Genomic DNA, 22,227 nt, shown 5'->3' with positions numbered 1-22,227 from the left:
CATATTTCTCATTCCTGCTTCTTCCTTTAAAAATGGATACTCTAAATCACTGAAAATCTTTTAAGCTTTCCTGGCACATCCATCCCACTGATTTAAGCTTTACTAAACTACAGAAAAAATCCATAAATTGGTGAAAAAAGATAAAGTCTTATAATTACAAAGTCTTTAGACATAATCATCTCATCCCTTAAAAAAAACTTCTATCAAAGTTCAAAAAGATGCTTTTAATATAATTTGTAAAAGAATAAACATCCAAAATAAATGTTTCAAGTGCCTATAGTACAAGTATATAGTGTGAAATAAAAAACATCCTTTATAGAAAGTATTCATCATCTTATATGAGGAAAAATATCAAGGCAGGAAACCAGTGATCTAATGACCAAAATACTCCACTATCTTAAATATCAGACAATGTGAAAATATATGTTGCTTCAACAATAAAAGATACTATTTAGAAGGGTGTATAGTTTTTTTGTATATGAGTTACTTGATTCTATCGTTCACTTCAGAAAATATTTAAAATTTAGTGTGGCAATTCATGAGATATTTTCCTATTACGCATACTACATTTTTTATAATATTCTTTCTGTTATGAAGCTCCAGATGACAGCAGTTCAGCTGGGACTATGTATCTGAATCCTGGGCTGAATTTAATAGCCCCTGATTCTAAGAAGAACTGAATTTTCATTTGGTCAGTATTGAGTTCACTGCTCAAAATTTCTAGTGACAAAATACTGGGACATTCCATCTGTTCTGCATTGTTCTCCAGATTGTCTAACCTGGCAAAAAAAGAATGGGAGAAGTATTTCTTGAACACTTTATTATATCTGCCAGGTACTAAACAAGGCACTTTTTCCTAACAGCAACTATATTTTCAAATGACAAGTTAATGTAATTTTAAGACATGAAGAAGTTAAAATATTAACTATTTTTTTAGGGCTTATGAAGTCTAAGACTTAGCAGAACAGCTATAGCTTTATGCTAAAATTTAAAATTGAATAATGGTCAAATTAAATGCTTTTGTGTTGGGTTAAGTAGATTTTAGTGGGGGGAGGAACCCAACCTTTTCTAGGTAAAGGTGCAGAAGTCACAGTATGTAATTACACAGAGACTTCTTCACTTGGTTTGCAAATCACTTACCCATTGCTTTTGTTTCTTCCCTTTTAGCGTTCAGAAGGGAAAATTTGAATTTTGCTCGAACTTCACTTTTGGGGCAGCTGACTAAAAGCAAATATAAGGACAAGTAGTCTTTACTTTCATCATCTAATCCCTTTGGGTTTACCCTCAGGCACCTAAAATAAAACAATAGGCTCACTTGGAGGAATATTATACTTGAAGCATGCAAAGAATACTGAAATCATCTGTTAATATTACAAACAACACTCCTGTAAATATTAACAGTTAATTACGTTTCTCCATACCATTAGGAACTTGTTATCCCTTTAATATAACATCATATTAACGGCCACCCACTTAAGAGCAACAATAACAACAAACCATAAGGAGCTGAAGATCACATCAAAAACAAAAACAATCCAAACCAAACAAAAATCTTACCATTTCATTTTGTCACTTGGGCCAGATGAAAATGTTGAACTTTTTAACACTTCACCCATCTCCTCTCGACAAAAACTGAAGTTATTAATAGTCCACATGTAGGAAAACTTTACTACTTTAACCTAAGAGATTCAGAAAATCACTTTTTATAATGACTTATGCTTTTAACTTGTCACATGTTAAATACAGTATGATTCACTCTTCTATCCCTTCTAATAACTATGCCAAAGTGTTTCATGATAATGTTCTTAAGATAGTATAATGTTTATAAGAGACATAAAGTATGGTGTTTTTAATAGCATGTACCTGTGTGTAACACCAGCTTTCTGCTATAGGACCAGTAGACATATCTCCAGGCAGAGGTGGGCTGGGTTCCCGAGACATTGCCACCTTATTGCAGTCTTTTAGGATTTATGCAGTAACCCACACAGCTGAGTACTTTACCTACAGAGAAAATAAAAGTTTGACAGGATCAAGAAGGAAGACACAATAGTAACTATTCATAACTAGATTTGAAGGACTGAGGATATCAAATAATTTCAATAATTTTTAAGAACTGAAATTGTAAGTCCTTATAACATATGACACCTGAAATCTAGACAAACCTACATTTAAGACATTATTTTTAAGACACATCTTCCAATATATATATAAATTAAAAAATACAAGAGGTCCATATAACTTAATAGTTAGGAAGGATCACATCATGAAACCTTAATGATATCAATATCTGATTCGACTTTTCTCTAAACTAGTCATGAAAACTAAAGGGGTTACAAAGTTATCACTAAATAGAAGTTACTTATCTGTCAGATTCCAGAAGTTTTCACCAAGTAAAATGCAATTTCCACAAGTCTACATTTATCTCTGACAAAGAGACTTACTGATAAGACTTTGTCTCTATCACAGTTTCTCATTGAGATGTACTACATCATAAAGTTTTCTTCCAGTTAGCCATTTCCATGTGGGGTATAATTAGTATCTCATAACCTGGTCAAAATATTGCTAAAAAGACGATGTTTTGCAACTTGAAAAGTCTACTGAAGAGTTATAAAAATACCATACTTTATACAGGCAATAGTGTTTCAAGATTACATTCCTACAAAGTGATTTAAGACTGAAGAACCTGCTTTTGATTTAAGAATAATGGGCAAGTGAAGAAAATCACATGAGTCCTATGAGGGGAAAAATACTAGGGAAAAGAAGAAAAGGACCTCAACCAAAATGTAAAGGAAATTTTTGCTTTCTCTCTATTCCATAGAACAATAGGAGATGAAAAACTAAGACTAAAAAAAGCTGTCTGAAAGACACTTGTAAATAAAGAGCTAAAGAAGATATAAAAGCATATAAAACTATGAAAGAAGAAGTATATTAAAAATCTGCATGAGAAATAAGAAATTCAACACTGGAGAAAAACATCACATCAATACAAAACTCTCAAGAGTCAGAGAAAAATTATAAAAACAAAAGAAAATAACAAATATCGAAGCTAGAACAAATCTAGAATTACTTAACAAATAACTATTTGAAAAGAAACAAAAACAAATGGAAAAGCAGTAATAAAACAAATATTAAAGAAGCACATTCTCAAGCTGTATAAAGAACTTGGACCGTATGACTGAACTCTTTAATAACCAAATGAAAAAAGATACCACCACTGAAATATATTCTTATGAAATTCAAAATGGAAAAAAATTACAAATATGTATATTCTTTAAAAAGAATAAAAATCAAGATGGCCTCATATTTCTACTCACTGCTAAAAGTCATAAGGAATATAGAATAATCACTATAGAATTCTAAAATGGGGAAAGGGCTATATAGCACAAGAGTTTTACAATAAATCATGTTTCTGCTCATGTTTTTAAAGGTAAAAATTATTTTCCAGATGTGTAAAATATGTATGCTTCCCTCATAACTGTTGGTGGAGGGGATAAATTCACTTACATTACTTTTTAGCCAAAGACATATGAAGCAAGAGGAAAAACAAAAACCTCCATATAATGGTTCTGACTTTTATAGCACTTGAGCATACAGAAAAAATTTATGTCTTAAAATTAAATTGGCAGGTCAAAACAACTCTTAAAAAACTGTGACAAAATAAGCCACAGGATAAAATATTAAGTAAGAGTATGAAATAAGTTATCTTCAAGGCACAAAATCAGTGGGTCCAGGTCTTAAGTTTTGAAATACACAGTGAGGGAAAACATTTATCTGATTATTATAAACAGGAATTGAGCTGATTCAAAGCCTGATTTAAAAATTTGTTCAAAGAAAAAACAATTGCTGAATTCATTATAATGCATTCATCTATACGTATTTTTCAAAGTAGTTTTTACGATACATTCTTCAAGTTCAGGACACATTTTAGTGAAAAAAAAATTAACAACTAAAATATTAAGCTGGGTAAGAAACTAGTAAATTAAAAGTAAATAAAAGAGAAGATGGTACCTTTTCTATGAAATAGCCTAAGATTCTTCACTGAATAGCACAGAGGCTACTTCAGATAGGGTAACAAGGTTTCTCTGAAGAACCAAAAATAATAGGGAGAAATGCCAAGAGAAGATGTCTGTAACTAAGAAAAAAGAATAGCAAGTACAAAAGCCCTGGACACGAAAGGATTTGAGAATACTTCAAGAAGAAAGAGGAATTCAATGTAGTTGATATCACAGAAAGATTTCATTCAGGGGAAAAACAGTGCAATTTAGCCAGGCATGGCGTGCACACCTGTCATCACTGTGACTCAGGAGGCTGAGGCAGAAGGATCATAAGTTCATGGCCAGTTTCATCCTCTTAACAAGGCCCTAAGTAACTCAGTGAGATCATCACTCACAATATAAAATTAAAAAGGCTAGGGATGTAGCTCAATGATTAAGCACCCTTCAGTTCAATTCCCGGTATCAAAACAAAAACAAACAAACAAACAAAAAAACCCTGTAATTTAGATAGTAATTAATTCAGAACAACAGCTTCATGAAAATATAGGGAGAAATAAAAGCAGGAAAATAAATTAGGAAGTTAAGAGTAGTAGTCTGAGGATATAATGAATGGTATGGAATGGTATGCCAGAAAAGATGAGGAAAGGTTCCCTTCAACTGAAGAAAATACTTTAGAATTAACAGAATTTTTAATGGATAAAATTAAAGGAAGGGGAAATCACAGCTAGATCCTAGTTTGAGACCTAAGGAACTGGGAGGATGACAATGCCATATACTAAAATGGAGAATGTTAAGTATAAGAATACTAGGGACTAGGGGATTGGTTTCCATTGAGTGATAGGTACAATATCCAAGAAAACTCAAATGGAACAATTTTTAAATTCTTTATAATTAGATTGTTTATGTCACTTCCATTTTTTAAATAATGGCTCCTACACTAATGCACTCACTCAAATGTATTTACAACTCAAATACAAAAGAGCTCCTATCATGTGATCTGCTTGCAGCCAAGATAATGAATAGGGGAATCAGCAAGCAGACAGGCAAAAAAAAAAAAAAAAAATCAGGGTGATGATATTGGGGATATTCTTAGAAGAACTCACATGTTTACTGCAGCACTATTCACAAGAGGCAAGACAGAATCAACTACAAAAAGCAAACTGAATAAAAGGTTGCAAAGATGGGGTATGGAGAATGATTTTGGCCCCTATATTATAAGGTATTTAGGAACTTTGTCTATTCTTTGGTAATTCTGTAAGATGGTTGGTGATAACCTCATCTTAACCATGAGGAAATATATTCAGACAGTTCCAAAAGCTTATTTTAGACTGTAAAATAACTAAAAGGTGGTTGAACACAAATTTTTCTGGCAAAGCTTTTTCCACAGAATCATGCTGCTCTTCAGATATAACAGAATTTAAACAGGTCTTATCTGTCCAAATATTCATGTTATAGATGAGGACCAAGATAAGAGAAATGGAATAATAGAATCTGAACATTTTAGGTAAATAATGGTACAAGGAATAAAGACATGATCTCTCAATGTCCATTTCAGTGATCATTTCCAGTATTCTTTTCCCCCTATTCAAAAATAAGGCGGCGGGGGGCGAATAATAGACTTATGTACCTAATGCCATCAGGCATTCTTATCCTTGTTCTTACAGAAGAAACTTGCAGTAAGAGAGAACAAAATTAAAATAAGATCTAGAAAATAATGTGACACAATCAATCTGCACATCAACAATAAAAAAGGTTTCCTTCATATTCTATTATCGTATATATAGATGCTCTTATATGTGGTTACATCCTGATAAATCCATCAAATATTGAAAATATCATAAACTTTTTGAAAATGCATGTAATACTATTGTAAACAATATCTAAGGTACTGAACAACATAGCTTAAACACACAATACACTGTAGAGTAACAGTTATTTACCTGCATGGCTGAATGGAAACAGTGGCTTGCTGCCACATCTCAACATCATAATAGGGTATCTTATTGTGTATCGCTAGCCCAGAAAAGACCAAAATTCAAAATGGTTCTACTACATGTATTTGGCATACAGCATGATTACTACTGAATGTATTATCACTTTCACAACATTGTAAAAGTTGAAAATTCATTAAGTTACAGCATCCTTAGTCAGGGATTATCTATACCTGTTTTAGGAATTCCAAGTGTGATATTGCCTAGTTTTATTTATTAAAGGAAAACAAGTCTTTTTATTAGGATAAACATATAAAAGATTTCCTATTTTATATGTCAGAATTAATGTTCTGCAAGTATATGTCATATACATACAAATTACCTAATTAGAAAAAATTCATATATTTGGAAAACATAAAAAATCATGTCAAACATGTATGCATCATCAAATTTCCTCTCCCTTCCAGAAGATTTTGTTGATTATTGTATCAATAAATTTCTTCACATTCTTTTTATATATGGTTGAGTCCCTAACCTTCTAGTAGAAGTTCACAGAGACATAATAAATATGCATGCAGATGTGATCAAAAAATGATGGTAGTAGAGCATTCCAAAACTATCCTTCTGCAAAAGCAATGAATAAGCTGACAAAAAAATGTCAGAATCAACTTTTTTGGAACTCTGGAATCTAATAAAAAAAACTTACAGCCACTGGCAGAATTTTAATGAAGAAAGAAGCTACTGAATTTCAGTGAGAAAGAACTATGGCATTTTAACACACTTGCTTACTAAGGCCTCCTCCCCAGTTCGGTGCCAGTCACAAAACCATCAATCCACAATTTTGGTAGAGGATGCTGATACCAGAGAGAAGAATATGGATCCTATTTTAAAAGAACTGTGATTGTGTGCTTTGACAGTCTGGATACTCTCTGAAGGACTAGGTCAAGGACTTGCTTTTGTTTCACTTGCTTTGGAGTTTCTCTAGGGTAGCAGCAGCATTCTGGGCTCTGACATCTATTTTATTTTATATTTGTTGTGCTGGGGATTGAACCCAGAGTCTTGTATTTACTCAGCAAGCACCATGCTACTGAGGCTTGACCTTGGGATCTGACATTTATCAAAAGGATTTAGAGTCAACTACATTAGGTATAGCCTGCTAAAGCAAACAGGAATTGCCACAAGCAACAGCCAGACACAAGAGCCTGGGAAGGAAGAAGAGAAGTTAGAAAGAAAATTACACTGGGAAATCTAGAAAGCCATGTACATGCCCAGGTCCAAACACATGTTTAGAAAAGATATAAGATTAAGCTTTCAATTTTGGCTTACCATTAGGTGCTGAGCCATCAGAATGCAAAGACTAAGGCAGAACTACAAAACGGCCTGGCTAAGCATTTAGAGGAATGTCCCAAGAAAGAGTAAATCTACAAAGACCTGAGTAGTATTTTAGGGTCTCTCTGTGTTTATAGAAATAAACATCAGGTTTAAAGTTAAAGGATATAAGAAGATATTTCATAAGAAATAATATTTCTTATTATTTAATAAGAGCTGGGTGACTATACTACTGAGGATGAAATACACTTAAAATCAGAAATTACAAGGGGCCAAAAGCATCATATATTGATAAGAGCATTAATTCATCAAGAATATATAGCAATTATGAATACATGATTCACCAACTAGATCCCCAAACTACATCAAGCAAAATATAACAGAAATGAAGAAAGAACCTACAATTCTACAATAATAGCTGAAAACATCAATTTATCTAACATTCAATAATAGAAAAACTAAGATTGATAAGGAAAAAGAAGATATTACCAATAGTATAAAACTAGACCTAACAGATATTTCATCTATCAACAGTGAGTATACTTTCTTTTCAAGGACATATGGAAAACTCTCCAGGATACACTATGTGTTAGGCCACAAAACAAGCCTCAAATAAATTTTAAAAGATTGAAATCATACAAATTATCTTCTGTGATTTCAACAGTGTAAAACTACAAATTAATAATCCAAAGAAAATTAGAAAATTCAAAATATATGGAAATTAAACAGTAGATTCTTAACCCAATGGGCAAAAAATATATCAAGAGAAAAAATATAAAATACTTCTGAGATGTAAGAAAAAACAAAAACTAACAAACCAAAACTTATGAAATACTCAGTAGTCAGAAGGAAATCAATAACTCTGGACACCTGCATTTAAATAGAACAATCTCAAATCAGTAAAGCTAACTTTACAACTAAGAGAATTAGAAAAAAACAAACGAACAACAAAAAAACTGCACCCTAGATTTTATAAGGGCAGAAATAAAGATGGGGGGTAGAAATTAAGTAGCGGGCAGAAAAGCAATAGAAAAAATGAACTAGAACAAAAGTCAGTTCTTTGAAAAGATCAACAAATCTTGACATTTTTAGCTAGACTAGTCAAGAAAAAGGAGTATTCAAGAGACTAAAATCAGAAATGAAAGTGGGAACATTACTATTGACCTTTCAGAAATAAAAAGTATTATAGAAGAACACAACAAATTGGGTAACCTAGAGGAAATGAACTAACTACTAAAATAGGGTCAAGAAGAAACAAAGTATGAACAAACCTATAAACAGTAAAGATACAATCACAAATCAAAAGAACTTCTAGCCTGAGGAGCTCCATGGACACTTTCCACCAAAAAACTGGCACAAATTACAAAAGAACCACCATTGAAAGTCTCTGGAAATAGTCCTGAGAGCAAGAGAGTAAATGGGAAAAAAAAAAAAAAAAAATTTTTTTTTTTTTAAGAAAATCCACTATAGGACTGCAAGAGAGTGAGTCTGTGGTATTTGAAAAAGGACCTGCTCACCAGGCAAAGTGATGTATGTGTATAATCCCAGTTCTTTAGAAAGCTGAGGCAGGAAAATCACAAGTGGAAGGCCAGACCCTCAGCAACTTAGCAAGCAACATAGTCATTTGTGTCCTCTTTTTTTCTTGGCCTGTCTAGCTAGAGATGTCAGTTTTGTTGACCTTTAAAAAAACAAAACAAAATAAAACAAATAAAACCCAATTTATTTTATTTCACTTGTTCTATTGCTTTTCTTTTACATAATATCTAAAAAAAAAAAAAATCAATAAAAAGATGGGGTGGGGTGGCTGGGCATGTAGCTCAGTGGTGAAGAGCCCCTGTGTTCATACTAGAAAAGAAAACAAAAAGAAAGAAAGAAAAAGAATTTGCTCCATTCTTCCTAGCTCCTCAGGAGTTAGAGACTTTATTCCAGACTGATGCAGTCAAGAAAAATGGGCTCCCTCTTCCAAGAGATCCCAGTTAGAGTGTTTTCAGGGAAGGGCAGGATGTCAATATTTCTCATCTTGCCTCTAGCTATTGCTTAAGTTTCACCAAAAGGTGAAGGGCTCCATTCTTCCATCAAGTCACAATTGTTGAGGTAAAGGATCCACTTCCAATATAGTACTTCTGGGATAGCATCACTGTTGTTAAGTCTTGTGAACTGTGTATTCAACATGAGTGACCCAAAATAAGGAGACTTGAGAGTACTACCTCCAGTCAACCCCATCAACCAAAGTGCTCAGGTTCTAAAGCAGAGACATCACTGGGAGATGTTTCCCCACTCCTTAGAGATTTACCCTGTGGTGGGAAGTGTCACATGGCAGAAGAAATCTCAGACCCTAAATCAAGAATCTACCTTTTCCAAGGAAACCAAATTTATTTAGTCAATGGAACAATTTATGCCCCAGTGCACTGCTGAAAACAGAGCAAAAGCAATGGATTAGTGCATCTAACAGTTGTCAGGCAAAGAGGTTGACAAAGAGATTTTGACCAAACCAAGTGTTATGCCGAGGAATTGTGGGAAAACCTAAGGTCGCTTCCATGAGGAAAATATGAAAGGTTTAATACTATGCCTATGTGCATGGTGCTGCAGGGGGAAGGAGAGTAAAATTAAATCCACTAAAACAGCCATGAAAAATAAGCAAGCAAGAAACAGCAACATGCACTGAAAAGGAGAAACCAAGAATTTCAAGAATTTCTACAATGTATTATGTAAAATGTTCAATTTCAAATAAAAAATACCAAGAAATAGGCAGGTTGGCACACACCTATAATTCAAGCTACTTCAGTCGCTGAAGCAGGAGGATCCCAAGTACAAGGCTAGTCTGGGAAACAGCATGAACAAAAGGAATAGGGCTGCTGATGTTGTTCAATGCTTGCCTAGCATGTTTAATCCCTAGTACCGCCAAACAACGACAACAAAAACAACAAAACACAAAGTACAGCAGTCACCCTTTATCTGAGGTGATGTATTCTAAGACATCCACTGAATGCCTGAAATTGCAAATAATATCAAACTCTATTAATGTACTTTACATCTTAACTAAGCATTTATTACCCATTGTGGTCACAACTTTTGCAGTGAGGTGCAATAACAAAACCAGCATCCATTTCTTTTTCCTTCTTCATAGTTTCATGGATACAAGATGCATGCTTAGTATATAGATCTTAGCAACCTCAGTATAAGATATTTTTTCCTCATTATGTCCAGAGCTTTAACCTTTTCACTCAAAGGAAGCACTTTCAGGCTTTGACATACCAAAATTACTAGCATCACCATGCTTGTACACTGGGGCCATTATTAAGTAAAGTAAGGGTTACCTGAACATAAGCAGTGAGCTAACAAGAGTCAATCTGATAACTGACATGGCTACTAAGCAGCTAATGTGCAGGTAGTATATACAACTTGAATAAGCTGGACAAAGGAATGATTCACAGCATAGGCAGGAAAAACGGGATGGCATAAGATTTCATCATGCTACTCAAACATGTGAATTGTTTATTTATACACTCTTCCATTTAATATAATCAGAATGCAGTTGACCAGGAGCATAAAGAAGGCAAAATCCCACATAAGAGAGGACTACTGAATGACCTGTGTATGAGGGGAAAAGCATTACAAAAACTGTAGTTGCCACTATAGTTGGATTTTTAAGACAAAGCCTTTGGAGTAGTCATTTATAAATATGCTTAAAGAACTAAAGAAGAGTAGAGGAGAATATGATGACAATGTCAAAAAAATAGGGAATATCACTAAAGAGGTAGAGATTAAAAAAAAACAAATGAAAATTTTCTAGAGCTAAAAATATAAAAACTGAAAAAACTTACTAGAAGGGATCAAGAGCAGACAGGAAACAGCAGAATTAGTGAATTTGTAGGTATGTCAATAGGGATTATATACTCCACACATAAAAGTATGAAGAAGTAGGGGTGGTGGCCCATACCTGTAATCCTAGTTACTTGGGATTTGGAGGCAGGAGAATCCCATATTCAAATGGCAAGCCTTGGCAATTTAGTGAGGCCCTGTTTTGAAGTAAAAAATAACAAGTTGGGGTTATAGCTCAAGTTTAGAGCACCCATGGGTTCAATCTGTAATACTGGGGGCAGGGGGTGGGATATATGAAGAAAAACGAACAATCTCAGAGAACTGTAGGACACTGTTAAGTACATTAACATATACCCAATAGGAATAACAGAAAAAAGAAATAAAAAGAAGTAGAAAAAAATATTTAAAGAAATAATGCCTGAAAATTCTCCAAATTTATTAAAACACAACATACATTTTACAAATTTATTAAAAAAAAAAAAAAACACATACAATTAGGAGATTCAATGAACTCCAAGCAGTATAAATGCAAAGTGATCCAAAATCAAGATAGCCAAAGATAAGGCTGAACAGATGGAATCACTTGATCATGAATTTTCAGCCTTCTAAACAGTGAGCTAAATAAACCTCTTTCTAGTATAAAATACCCATCCTCAGGAGCCAGGCATGAGAGTTGTGTACCTATAGTCTTAGCTACTTAAGAAGCTGAAGCAGGAAAATCAACTGAGTCCAGGGTTTTGAGACCAGCATAGACAACACAATAGAATTCCATCTCCAAAAAAACCAAAAACAAACAAAAACATGTCTTCATCTTCAAGCGTTAGCTTTAGCATTAGTTACAGCAACAGAACAGAAAAACAACTAATGCAGGGGAGTACCTGAAACATTTTTTCGTATGCTAAGATACACCTGAACTTTAATGAACTCTGAAATACAAAGATGAATACAATACATTCCCTACTCTGAAGCATAATATAGCAGTAGAGACAGACCCACACCAAGACACTTTCAATATGATGAGGGAGGGAAAAACAGACTGACAATGAAGCACTTTCACAGCAAGAAGAATGTCCCAAAGAGAGTCCTGGAGCTGGATTCTACAGGAAGCAAACAAGTTTATAGGATGATTACAAACAAGATAAATTTTAATAGTAAGAGTTTTATACTGAAACCAGTGTGAATTATTGCTTTGTCAAGAATTCTGTGATCTTAGAGACTGGACCTTCCCTTTGTCTACTGAGTGATTACAGTACCTCATTCTTCCATGGTTGGTGACATGAAATTATACACACAAAGACACACACACACACACAGACAACACAAAGTGAATATAGAGGGTACCTGACTCAAAGAGAATCTTACCTAAAATTTTCAACTTCCGTAAGGTGTGAAAGTACTAAGCATTCAATAGAAACTGTAGTTCGAATTTTGAATTTTCATCTTTTTCTAGGCTAGTGATAAAATATTTTTCATGATGCTATGCAGTAGCAGTGATCCATAGCTCCCAGTCAGCCACACAACAGTGAGGGTAAAAACCAATACTCTACAGTACACTGAGTAGCTAAGCTATGGTGTTCAGTAAGTAGGAGATATTAAATGCATTTTAACTTAAAATATCTTCAAACTTTTTACAATGGGTTTATCTGGACAGAATCCCATCATAACATGACAGACAACTGTACTGGAGTAAGCATAGTAAACAAAATTCCACTATGACAGCTAAGGATAAATAATTTAGGGCCCGGACAGTAAGGGTAGTAATAACCAAGACAAATAATTAAAATATACAAAAAGTACTTAAAGATTATCATGGAGTATCTGCTTCTAAATATGACAGAGTAGCTAAGGAAAACTAAGTTCTACTGAGAAGTACAAAAACCTGGATAAAAATAAATGTATGTTGAAAGGAATCCTGAGCTGCTGAAGCAATTAGGGTAAGTGAACGGTTCCAAGATTCCCAAGAGGGAACACTCTGAAGGCGAGCTAACAGACTACAGACAGTTTTTTCCAAAAGAAATCATTTGCTGATTCTAGCCATAACACAAGAGCGAGATTTGATGCTTTGCCCACATCAAGAGTCACTGCTGGTGGGGGGAATTATCAGCAAAGATTCTGCTGACTTTATGGGGCTAGAGATAAAAACAAGATGCCTGACAGGCTAAGCTCCTGGTGAAAAGTACCCTTGAAGACTTCTATTCTGAAGTATAGGAATGTTTTTAGAAACCTTAATATTGCAAAGAAGATAAAGTTCAGGATTTATCAGAGAAAGGAACTCAACTAAGAACATCATCTCTCAACAGGAAAGCCTGGGAAGCTAAACCATATGTGAAGGACAAATCCAATTGTACACACAAATTTAAATCAGTCTTGATTCACTTTAGTTCCTAACTGAATAAAAGTTATCAGTTTCCATGCTACATCTAGGAGAAGAAAGGTGAATTCTGTCTTAAAAAATGTATCTTTGGGAGCCTTTACAATTTTCCTACTAATTGGCATTCAGTCAATAACTACCAGGTTGCCAAAAGACAGATGCATATGAATGAAGACTAGGAGGAAAAAAACAGGCAAGTTTTACCAAGAATTTAATTAAGAAACAGAAATTTCAGAACTAAAAAACAATGAAATTAGAAACAACGCAATAACAGTAGCCTTAACAGTAAAAGTTAGGACTAGAAAACTTTCAGAAAGGTAAACAGAAGAAGAAAATACAAAAAAGAACCTAAGACACAGTGAGATTAAACATAGTAAGTGGAGTCACAGTAGGAAAAGAGATACAATATTTGAAAAGATAAACAACTGAGAACTTCCCCCAAACTGACCAATAAAATAATAACTGCAATGCCTTGGGCCTTAAGTATATATGATTAAAATGTCAACAATAATGGAAAATAAATGAAATAGAATATATTCTCAATGTGAAAATAAGTGTTCTAAGGTTCTAGCATAAAAAATAATTATTAGTAATAGCTAAAGTAAGTCAATTAAGCACACTATAATCTCTAGGATAACCACTAAAAAGAAAAAGACAACATAATTAAAACATAACAAAAAAGAAAGAGGAAAAATAGAAAAGATGGTACTTAAAAATAAGTATATGTAACATGTGAACAGGCAAAATATCCCAATTATCAGACTAGACTAATAAACAAATGCAGTTAAAACTTAACACCAAATTGTGATATTAGATCTTAGAAAAAAATAAGTGGACCAATTCTACAAATCTGATTAATGTTTTCAGCTTGTTAATAATAGATGAACACAAATGTTAATTTCTTGGCTTTGATCATTTTAACATTTTCCTATTACTATAATAACAAAGTATTTACATGTATTAAATGTATTCTGGTTCATAGAAAATCAATAAGGTAGAAAAAACAGCTCAATAAGGTAGGAAAAAACAAGTCAAACAAAGTAGAAGAAAATAACAAGGGCATGAGTAGAAACCAATGACTAGGAAAAAAATAAATGTACAACAGAGAAAATACAAAGCTCAAAGCTGGCCCTTATAGAATAATATAGTAAAACTGGTTACAGAGACTAATCAAGGAAAAAAGAATCCCAATTTATAACACCAGAGAAGCCCTAAAAGATAATGAGGCTATCATAACACTACACAATGTGACAATTATTTAGATGAAATGAGAAAATTACTTGAAAAACATAACAAAACTGATAAAATATGAAAATCATAAATAGTCCTATATTGTTTAAAATAGAATCAGTTATTAAAAACCTTTCCTCAAGGTAAACTACCTTACACACAGTTCATTTCACTACACAGCTCTTGCACAGAAAACAAAACTATTTTGTAACTTGTTCCATGAAATTAGTGTAACTGTTATACCAAAATCTGCCAAGCACATCACAAAAATTAAAGTATAAAAAAAGTTCTCTGAGCAGGGAAGAAAAAAAGGAAGTACTTAGGCCTGGAATGGAGTAAATTATATTTCATTCATGTATAATTATGTATGACTACAATGCACTAATAAAAACATTTTTTAAAAATAAAGTTCTCATGAACTGGATGAACATAGATGCAAAAGCCCTAAATAAAATAACAGCCAATCTAATGTAAGTTGCATAAAAGAGTGAATCTGTCAATATAATTGATTCCATTAGTACTCTGATAGTTGCAGAAAAGCATTTAATAAAATTCAATATGTATTCAGGATTAAAAACTCTTTATAAGGTGGAAATAAACTTATTTGGTTTTACAGTATCTTAAAACACACACAATCACATAGCCCTACAGTAAGATGTCTATCTAAGAAGGCAATGAGACAAGCTATAGATAACCATAATGTACTATATATTTTAAAAGCTAAAAGGATTCTCAATGTTCTATCACAGAGAAATGTTTGAGAAGACAGAATATGTTTAACCTGATTTAAATATTATACAACATATGCATGTTATAAAAACATTATATTATACCATTAATGTATATAATTTTTATTTCAGTTAAAAAACAAATTTAATCTAAAAAATTACAAAAAGAAATAAGGACCAGTATCACCACTTCCATTCAACAGGTATTAGTGGTCCTAGTCAGTACCTAAAGGAAGAAAAAGAAAAAGCCTAAGAACTGGAAAAGAAAGAAAATGGTCACAAGGTAAAGACAGCATGATTGAATATAGACAGACTAAAAGAAGAACAAGTAAGTTTGTCAAGATTGTTAGATACAAGAGCAATACATAAAAGTCCACTGTATTTCTATATATTAGCAATAATCAGAAAATAAGCACTTAAAAAGTTGCCATTAATAGTATAATTTTAAATTCTACTTAAAGATAAACCTAAGGAAGGTTGCTTACGATCTCTATGTTAAGAAGTACAAAATGGTATTCAGAGGAAGTCAAGGTAAACAAAATTAATGAAGGAATACAACATGTTTGTGAACTGGAAAATTCAATATGTAAGACATCAATTTTCCCCATTTGACATACAAACTCAATACAATTGCAATAAAAATTCCAATAAGTGTTTTTTGTTATGTTATCAAATTGATTCTAAAATTTACATGGAAACACAAAAAGGTCAAAAATACTCAAAGCAATCTTTAAGAACAACAAAGCTGAAGGATTCAGAGTATAAAATATCAACTTATCAATATCAACATAAAGGGTAACAACTGAAATTAAGACTTGCTAGCATTAAAAAAGAAAACAAATGGAACAATGGGGAAAAAATAGAGCCCAGAAACAGACGGAGATGTGTTCTTAAAAAAGTGTTGTGAGGCACTTCTTCACTGTGCAAACATCACTGAGGGTATTTACACATACCTAGATAGTAGAGCCTACTATATACCTTAGCTAAATGGTATATAGCCTACTGCTCTGAGCTATAATCCTTGTAGAGCATGTTACACAACTAAATACTGCAGACGATATAAGACAAGGGTAAGTACTTCTCTATCTAAGCACACAAAAAAAGAATAAGAATTCAGCGAAGATATAAAACATGACACACTTTATAGGGCACTTATATAATCAGAGGTTATTGAACTGGAGGTTAATCTGAGTGAGTCACTGAGTGAAAGTGAAGGCCCGGGACATTATTATATACTACTGTAGACTATAAATACTATAAATTGGGCTACAATAGATTTGTAAACAAATATAATCCTTTGTTCAATAATAAATTCTGTTTACTATAATCCTAGTTTCACTTAAGAAACTTAAAATTTTTTTATTTTGGTAATAACACTCAGCTTAAAACACAAGTGTACTTACTGTAAAGCTGTTCAAAAGTATGCTTTTTTTATAGCCTTATTCTACAATCTTTTTTCATTTAAGTAAACTTACTTATTTTCAATAAGTAAACTTATTTTTTACTTTTAAAACTTGATTTGTTTAAAACTAAGATACAGATACACATATTAGCCTTGACCTACACACAGTAAGAATCATCAGATGTCTGTGTCCACAACTTGTTCCACTAGGTTTTCAGGGGCAGTAACACATGGAACTGTCATCTTCTATTGATAATACTTTCTTCTGAATAGCCCCTGAAGGACCAGCCTTACTGAGGAGATATCACTGTTTTCAGAACTACGTATGACCATGGATATATCTTACAGATAAAACATTAAGCTAAAAAAGCCAGACTTTGTAAGACATTTATACAAAGTTTTAAAATAGGTAAAACTAATTATCAAGATATCATAATGGCAGAAATGACAAGGCTTTGAATGATTAAAGGTGGTATCAACATCTATAGTTCAGAAAACTGAGAATTCACAAAGTTAATTCAAGGTAACAGAAGAGCAAGTTGGGTGTAAGGCCAAATTAATCACCTGCCTTATTAATCGATGGGAGAGGGGAAATTACCAACATATTCCAACTGGCTATACAGAAATGCACACAAAGAAAAATGATACAATGAGATAAATATTACTTATTGACTTCCTATAAACTCAATCATGCAAAGAGCTTTACTAATTCCAGTTGCTTCCTAAAGTGACAAATCTCTAGTAGCTAACTTCTCCAAGTATGTTTGTATTAATTCCAGCAAGCCACCAAAAACTTCACCTAAAATTTTCAACTTATATAACAAGGGAAATTTTCTCTGCAAGTGCATCTTTAATATTAACAGAGGCACATTATGAAAATTTATTTTGCAATAACCTGCTTAAGGGCCGACTTTTCAGAAACTTACCTGTTCTATTATACTAAGTAAAGGGTTAAAAATTGCAACTAACATCTTCTTGAAGAAAAAATTTTAAACAACAAAGAAGACTTTTTATATGCTAGGTTTAAGAATTTATTTTATCCTCAAATAACTCTATTAGGAAGGTAATTACTTACTCCGCCAGTGTTATAGTCAAGTAAACTAAAGGTGCAAAAACAGTTAAGTAACAAGTTAAAAGGTCATAACTCTAAAACTGTGGCAGTGCTTGCCTGGGTTGAGCCCAAGCTTGCACCAAATTCTTGGAAGACATATCCTTTGTCATGTTTTCTGTCACTGTTTTTAAACAAAAATAATGCCTCATTTTAAAAACCCAGAAAAACAGAGATCCATGTTCTCTTCCCAATTCCTATGGGACAAAGATATACAGCCTTCTACTCATTTTTCTAATTTCTTGATACCTAGGTCACATACTGTACCCACAATGGAACTTACAAAACAGTATATAGTTCAAGGCAGCGAGGTAAGCATTTATTTCCCAGTATACCAAAAAAACAAAAACAATGAAACAAGATCAGGGTTATAAAGTGAAAAGGGTGATACTGGTAGATCAGAAATTTTGAGAAATTCAAGACACATGAATGGAAAAAAATCAGAGAAATAAAAAAAGAAAAATTATACTCCAAGACACTAGATATATCAAAAAATTCTTTCAAGAAGACAAAAAGAAAAAAAAAAAAAACCTTTTATTAAATACAAAGAGCAGGAAGAGGCCAAGTGGAAATCATCAAGATAATTAGAAACATTATTTAGACTAGCTGAGACAGCTGGCCTTTCCCAAGGCTTGCAGGTTTTGGCTTTTACCATCATGCCAAAGTATAAGAACTGTTTTCTAAAGGAAGTGGAATATCTGTCTGGGTATGTTTCTTGTGAGAGTGTCAGTTCCTCAGAGACAAAGAGGATACAAATTGGACTTACTCTGAATATCATAACAGACATGAGGAATGAGAAGGGGAGAAAAGATAACTAATAGAGATTAAATATTAAAGCACTTGTCCATGCAAAATAAAGCCCCCCCTCCTTACTTTGACATGTGTGGGAGTTATTAAACCACCCAATAAATCTATAGGAAGTCTCATTTTGAGATACTTGCTTACTTATAACAAACATGTCCATAGCCTTACCAGAGAAAAGAACTGCTGGGCAAACAGATCTTTACAACTGCAGAGAAACCATGCCAGCCAGATACCATTACTTAACAACATAGTCCTTCATCCTAAAATATAAACAGAAAACTAAACCAAGACACATTTGGGAAAAATTAATGGCATACAAGAGAAGGCCCAAAATAGGAGTAGTGGGGGGAACCCCAAATAAACCTTTATAGAAACCAACGATTCAGAGAACAGAATGGTACATTTAAAAATTCTTTCTTATAAAATACACTTGAATAAAACACAAGCACAAAAAAAGTGATCCAGAAACAAGAAAGAATTCTTGATTAAAAAATAAAAGGTAAGATAAATTCAATGTGCAAGATAAAAAATAAAATGGCCATAACATGCATGACTGAAAGATAGAAGATAAAGGTTATTTTTTGATGAGACAGAATAAAAACTCAAATAATATAGAAAATATGAGATATTAGGGACCAGGAGGTCACATTGAAATAGTCCAATACTCATCTAACAGGTGCTCCTGGAGGGAGTCAAAATATGAACAAGCGATAAAAGAAAAAACAAGATTATTTCTATGATCTGAAGGAAGACACAATTTCATAAACAGGACTTACCAACTGCCACGAATGATAACTGAAAAAAGATCTATACTTAGACAACTCCTGGTAAAATGTCAGAATTCTATGAAAAAGAAAATTCTAAAACTTCTCTTGTTATCTACAAAGAAAAACCTCACACTCAAGTCTGAATGCTGTTAAGACAAGACATAAGTGTTTTTAAGGTTTGAAAAAAAATTAACTTAGAACTCTACTCAAATTTATTCACAAATGAGTAAAAAAGAACATTTTTAGGCAATGAATACTTCGTTGTTACCCTATACTGAAAATTACTAAACACAATGAAGTCTTTGAACGTTTTCATATAGCACACGCTTGAGTAAAAAAAAAAAAAAAAAAAATCCAAAACTGAATATACTCTCAGTATATTTGTGCATTAGCAAACAAATTATACTAGTATATGTATTTATAAAGCATTCTTAAATAAAAATAGATAAAAACTAACAGATAATTTAATTTCTAGTACCTCCCAAAATCAAGCTGGATAGCCTTTTAATGTGGATGCCTCATTTTGAAAACCAGAGCTTTAAATATGCTCAGAAGAAAGGAAAGAAATTTAAAAAAAAAGAAATTAAAAATGTCTACTGGAATTTATCACTGGGAAACTTAACTGGTGAAGGCTTCCGAATGATTGCTTGCTCTATTTCTATGAGGTACATCACTGGGATTTTAATTGGAATTGCACTAACTCTATACAGCACTTTTGGTAGTATGGCCATTTTCACAATATTAATTCTGCCTTCCAAGAACATGGGAGACCTTTCCATCTTCTAAGGTTTTCTTTAATTTCTTTTTTCAGTGTTCTGTAGTTCTCATTGTAGAGGTCTTTCACCTCTTTTGTTAGATTGATTCCCAAGTTTTTTGTGTTTTTTTTTTTTTTTTTTTTGAGGCTATTGTGAATGGGGCAGTTTTCCTAATTTCTCTTTCAGAGGATTCATCACTTATGAATAAAAATGCATTAATTTATGAACACTGATTTTATGTCCTGCTACTTTACTGAATTCATTTATGAGTTCTAGAAGTTTTCTGGTGGGATTTTTTGGCTCCTCTAAATATAGAATCATGTCATCAGCAAATAGGGATAGTTTGAGTTCTTCATCAAGTCAGCTTAGGGCCAGACTTCCTTAACATGACTTCCAAAACACAAGAAATAAAAGCAGGAATCAATAATTGGGATAGATTCAAACTAAAAAGCTTTTTCTCAGCAAAGGAAACTATCAACAATGTGGAGAGCCTACAGAGCGGGAGAAAATCTTTGCCACACATAAGAGCACTAATCTCCAGAATCTATAAAGAACTCAAAAAAACTTTACACCAAGAATACCAATAACCCAATCAATAAATAGGCTAAGGAAATGAGCAGACACTTCACAGAAGATCTACAAGCAGTCAACAGATATGAAAAAAATGTTCAACATCTCTAGTAATAAGAGAAATGCAATCAAAACTACCCAAAGATTCCATCTCACCCTAATTAGAATGGTTATTATCAAGAATACAAGCAACAATAGATGTTGGCAAGGATGTGGGGAAAAAGATACACTCATACGTTGCTGGTGGGGTTGCAAATTAGGGCAGCCACTCTGGAAAACAGTGTGAAAATTCCTTAGAAAATCTGGAATGAACCCACCATTCCCCCTCAGTTTATACCTGAAGGACTTAAAATCAGCATACTACAGTGATGCACCCACATCAATGTTCATAGCTGCTCAATTCACAATAGCTTAGATTGTGGAACCAACCTAGATGCTCTTCAACTGATGAATGGATAAAGAAACTGTAGTATATATACACAAAGTAATATTACTCAACCATAAAGAAGAATATAATTATGGCATCTGCAGGTAAAGGGATGCAGTTGAAGAATATCATGCTAAGTGCGGTAAGCCAATCCCAAAAAACCAAAGGCCGAATGAGCTCTCTGATAAGCAGAAGATGATACATAACGGGGGTGGTGGGGAGGAGGCAAGAATGGAGGAAGGATGGATTGTATAGAGGAAAAAAGGGGGTCGGGGAAGGAAAAATAACAATGAGACAAACATTATTACCCTATATACATGTATGGTTACACAAATGGTGAGACTCTACTTCATATACAACCAGAGAAACAACAGTTTCAATGTGTACAATAAATCAAAAAAAAAAAAAAAAAAAAAAGAACGAACGAAAGAAAAGAAACCAGGAGCACAATTACAAGCAGATACAATGTAGAGTGGGGATGGCCATCTACTCTCTTCACACTTATGTGATGTGGAAAATGATACAATTACAACTTCTTTTTTTAAAAGTATTATAAGGAGAGAAAAAAGAAGTACATCAGTTTTGAAAAATGAAACCAGCTTCTAGTTGCCACTCAGCTCACATTAAATTCTCCATCTCCTCCCCTTCATTTACTGTCTTACAAAGTTTTATGTAAGATTTTAATCTTACCTTACTATAATCTCTACTTTATGCATTTCTGTAATGCAAAGACTAATATTTGTTTACAAAGAGAAAGGGGCTAATTTTATGGGCTAAGGGAATTAATGGAATGGTTAATTCAGACCTAAACAAAAAAGCAAAAAAGCCATCTTGTAGTTTTAATCATTTAAAATCTAGTTTATCTAAAGTTGACTAAAATGTGAACATCTCTTTGAAATAGAACAGCTAAGAGATTTAGAAGTTCTGTTAACTGTGCTTTGTCATTTAATGCCAGGGTTCTCCCTTAAAATCAAAATTTAAACAAGCT

At 33.0% G+C, this 22,227-nt stretch overlaps 1 protein-coding gene across 2 annotated transcripts in view; it reads right to left on the bottom strand.

Annotated features, from left to right (window-relative positions):
• Spopl (speckle type BTB/POZ protein like) overlaps nucleotides 1-22,227 on the bottom strand; it is a 63,549-nt gene that overhangs the window by 18,133 nt on the left and 23,189 nt on the right. For both annotated transcript variants that reach the window (XM_047545651.1, XM_047545650.1), the window contains exons 2-4: nucleotides 1,864-2,001; nucleotides 1,558-1,679; nucleotides 1,141-1,292 (exon numbers count right to left, since the gene is read on the bottom strand). In XM_047545651.1, the coding sequence (XP_047401607.1) occupies nucleotides 1,141-1,292; nucleotides 1,558-1,679; nucleotides 1,864-1,941 (352 nt within the window). In that variant the 5' untranslated portion in view covers nucleotides 1,942-2,001. The remainder of the gene's footprint in view (nucleotides 1-1,140; nucleotides 1,293-1,557; nucleotides 1,680-1,863; nucleotides 2,002-22,227) is intronic.

Source organism: Sciurus carolinensis, chromosome 3 (genome assembly GCF_902686445.1).
Source record: "Sciurus carolinensis chromosome 3, mSciCar1.2, whole genome shotgun sequence".
NCBI classification, from domain to species: Eukaryota; Metazoa; Chordata; class Mammalia; order Rodentia; family Sciuridae; genus Sciurus; species Sciurus carolinensis.
The sequence above is the reverse complement of the archived record's forward strand: the minus strand, read 5'-3'. Positions and strand labels throughout refer to the sequence as shown.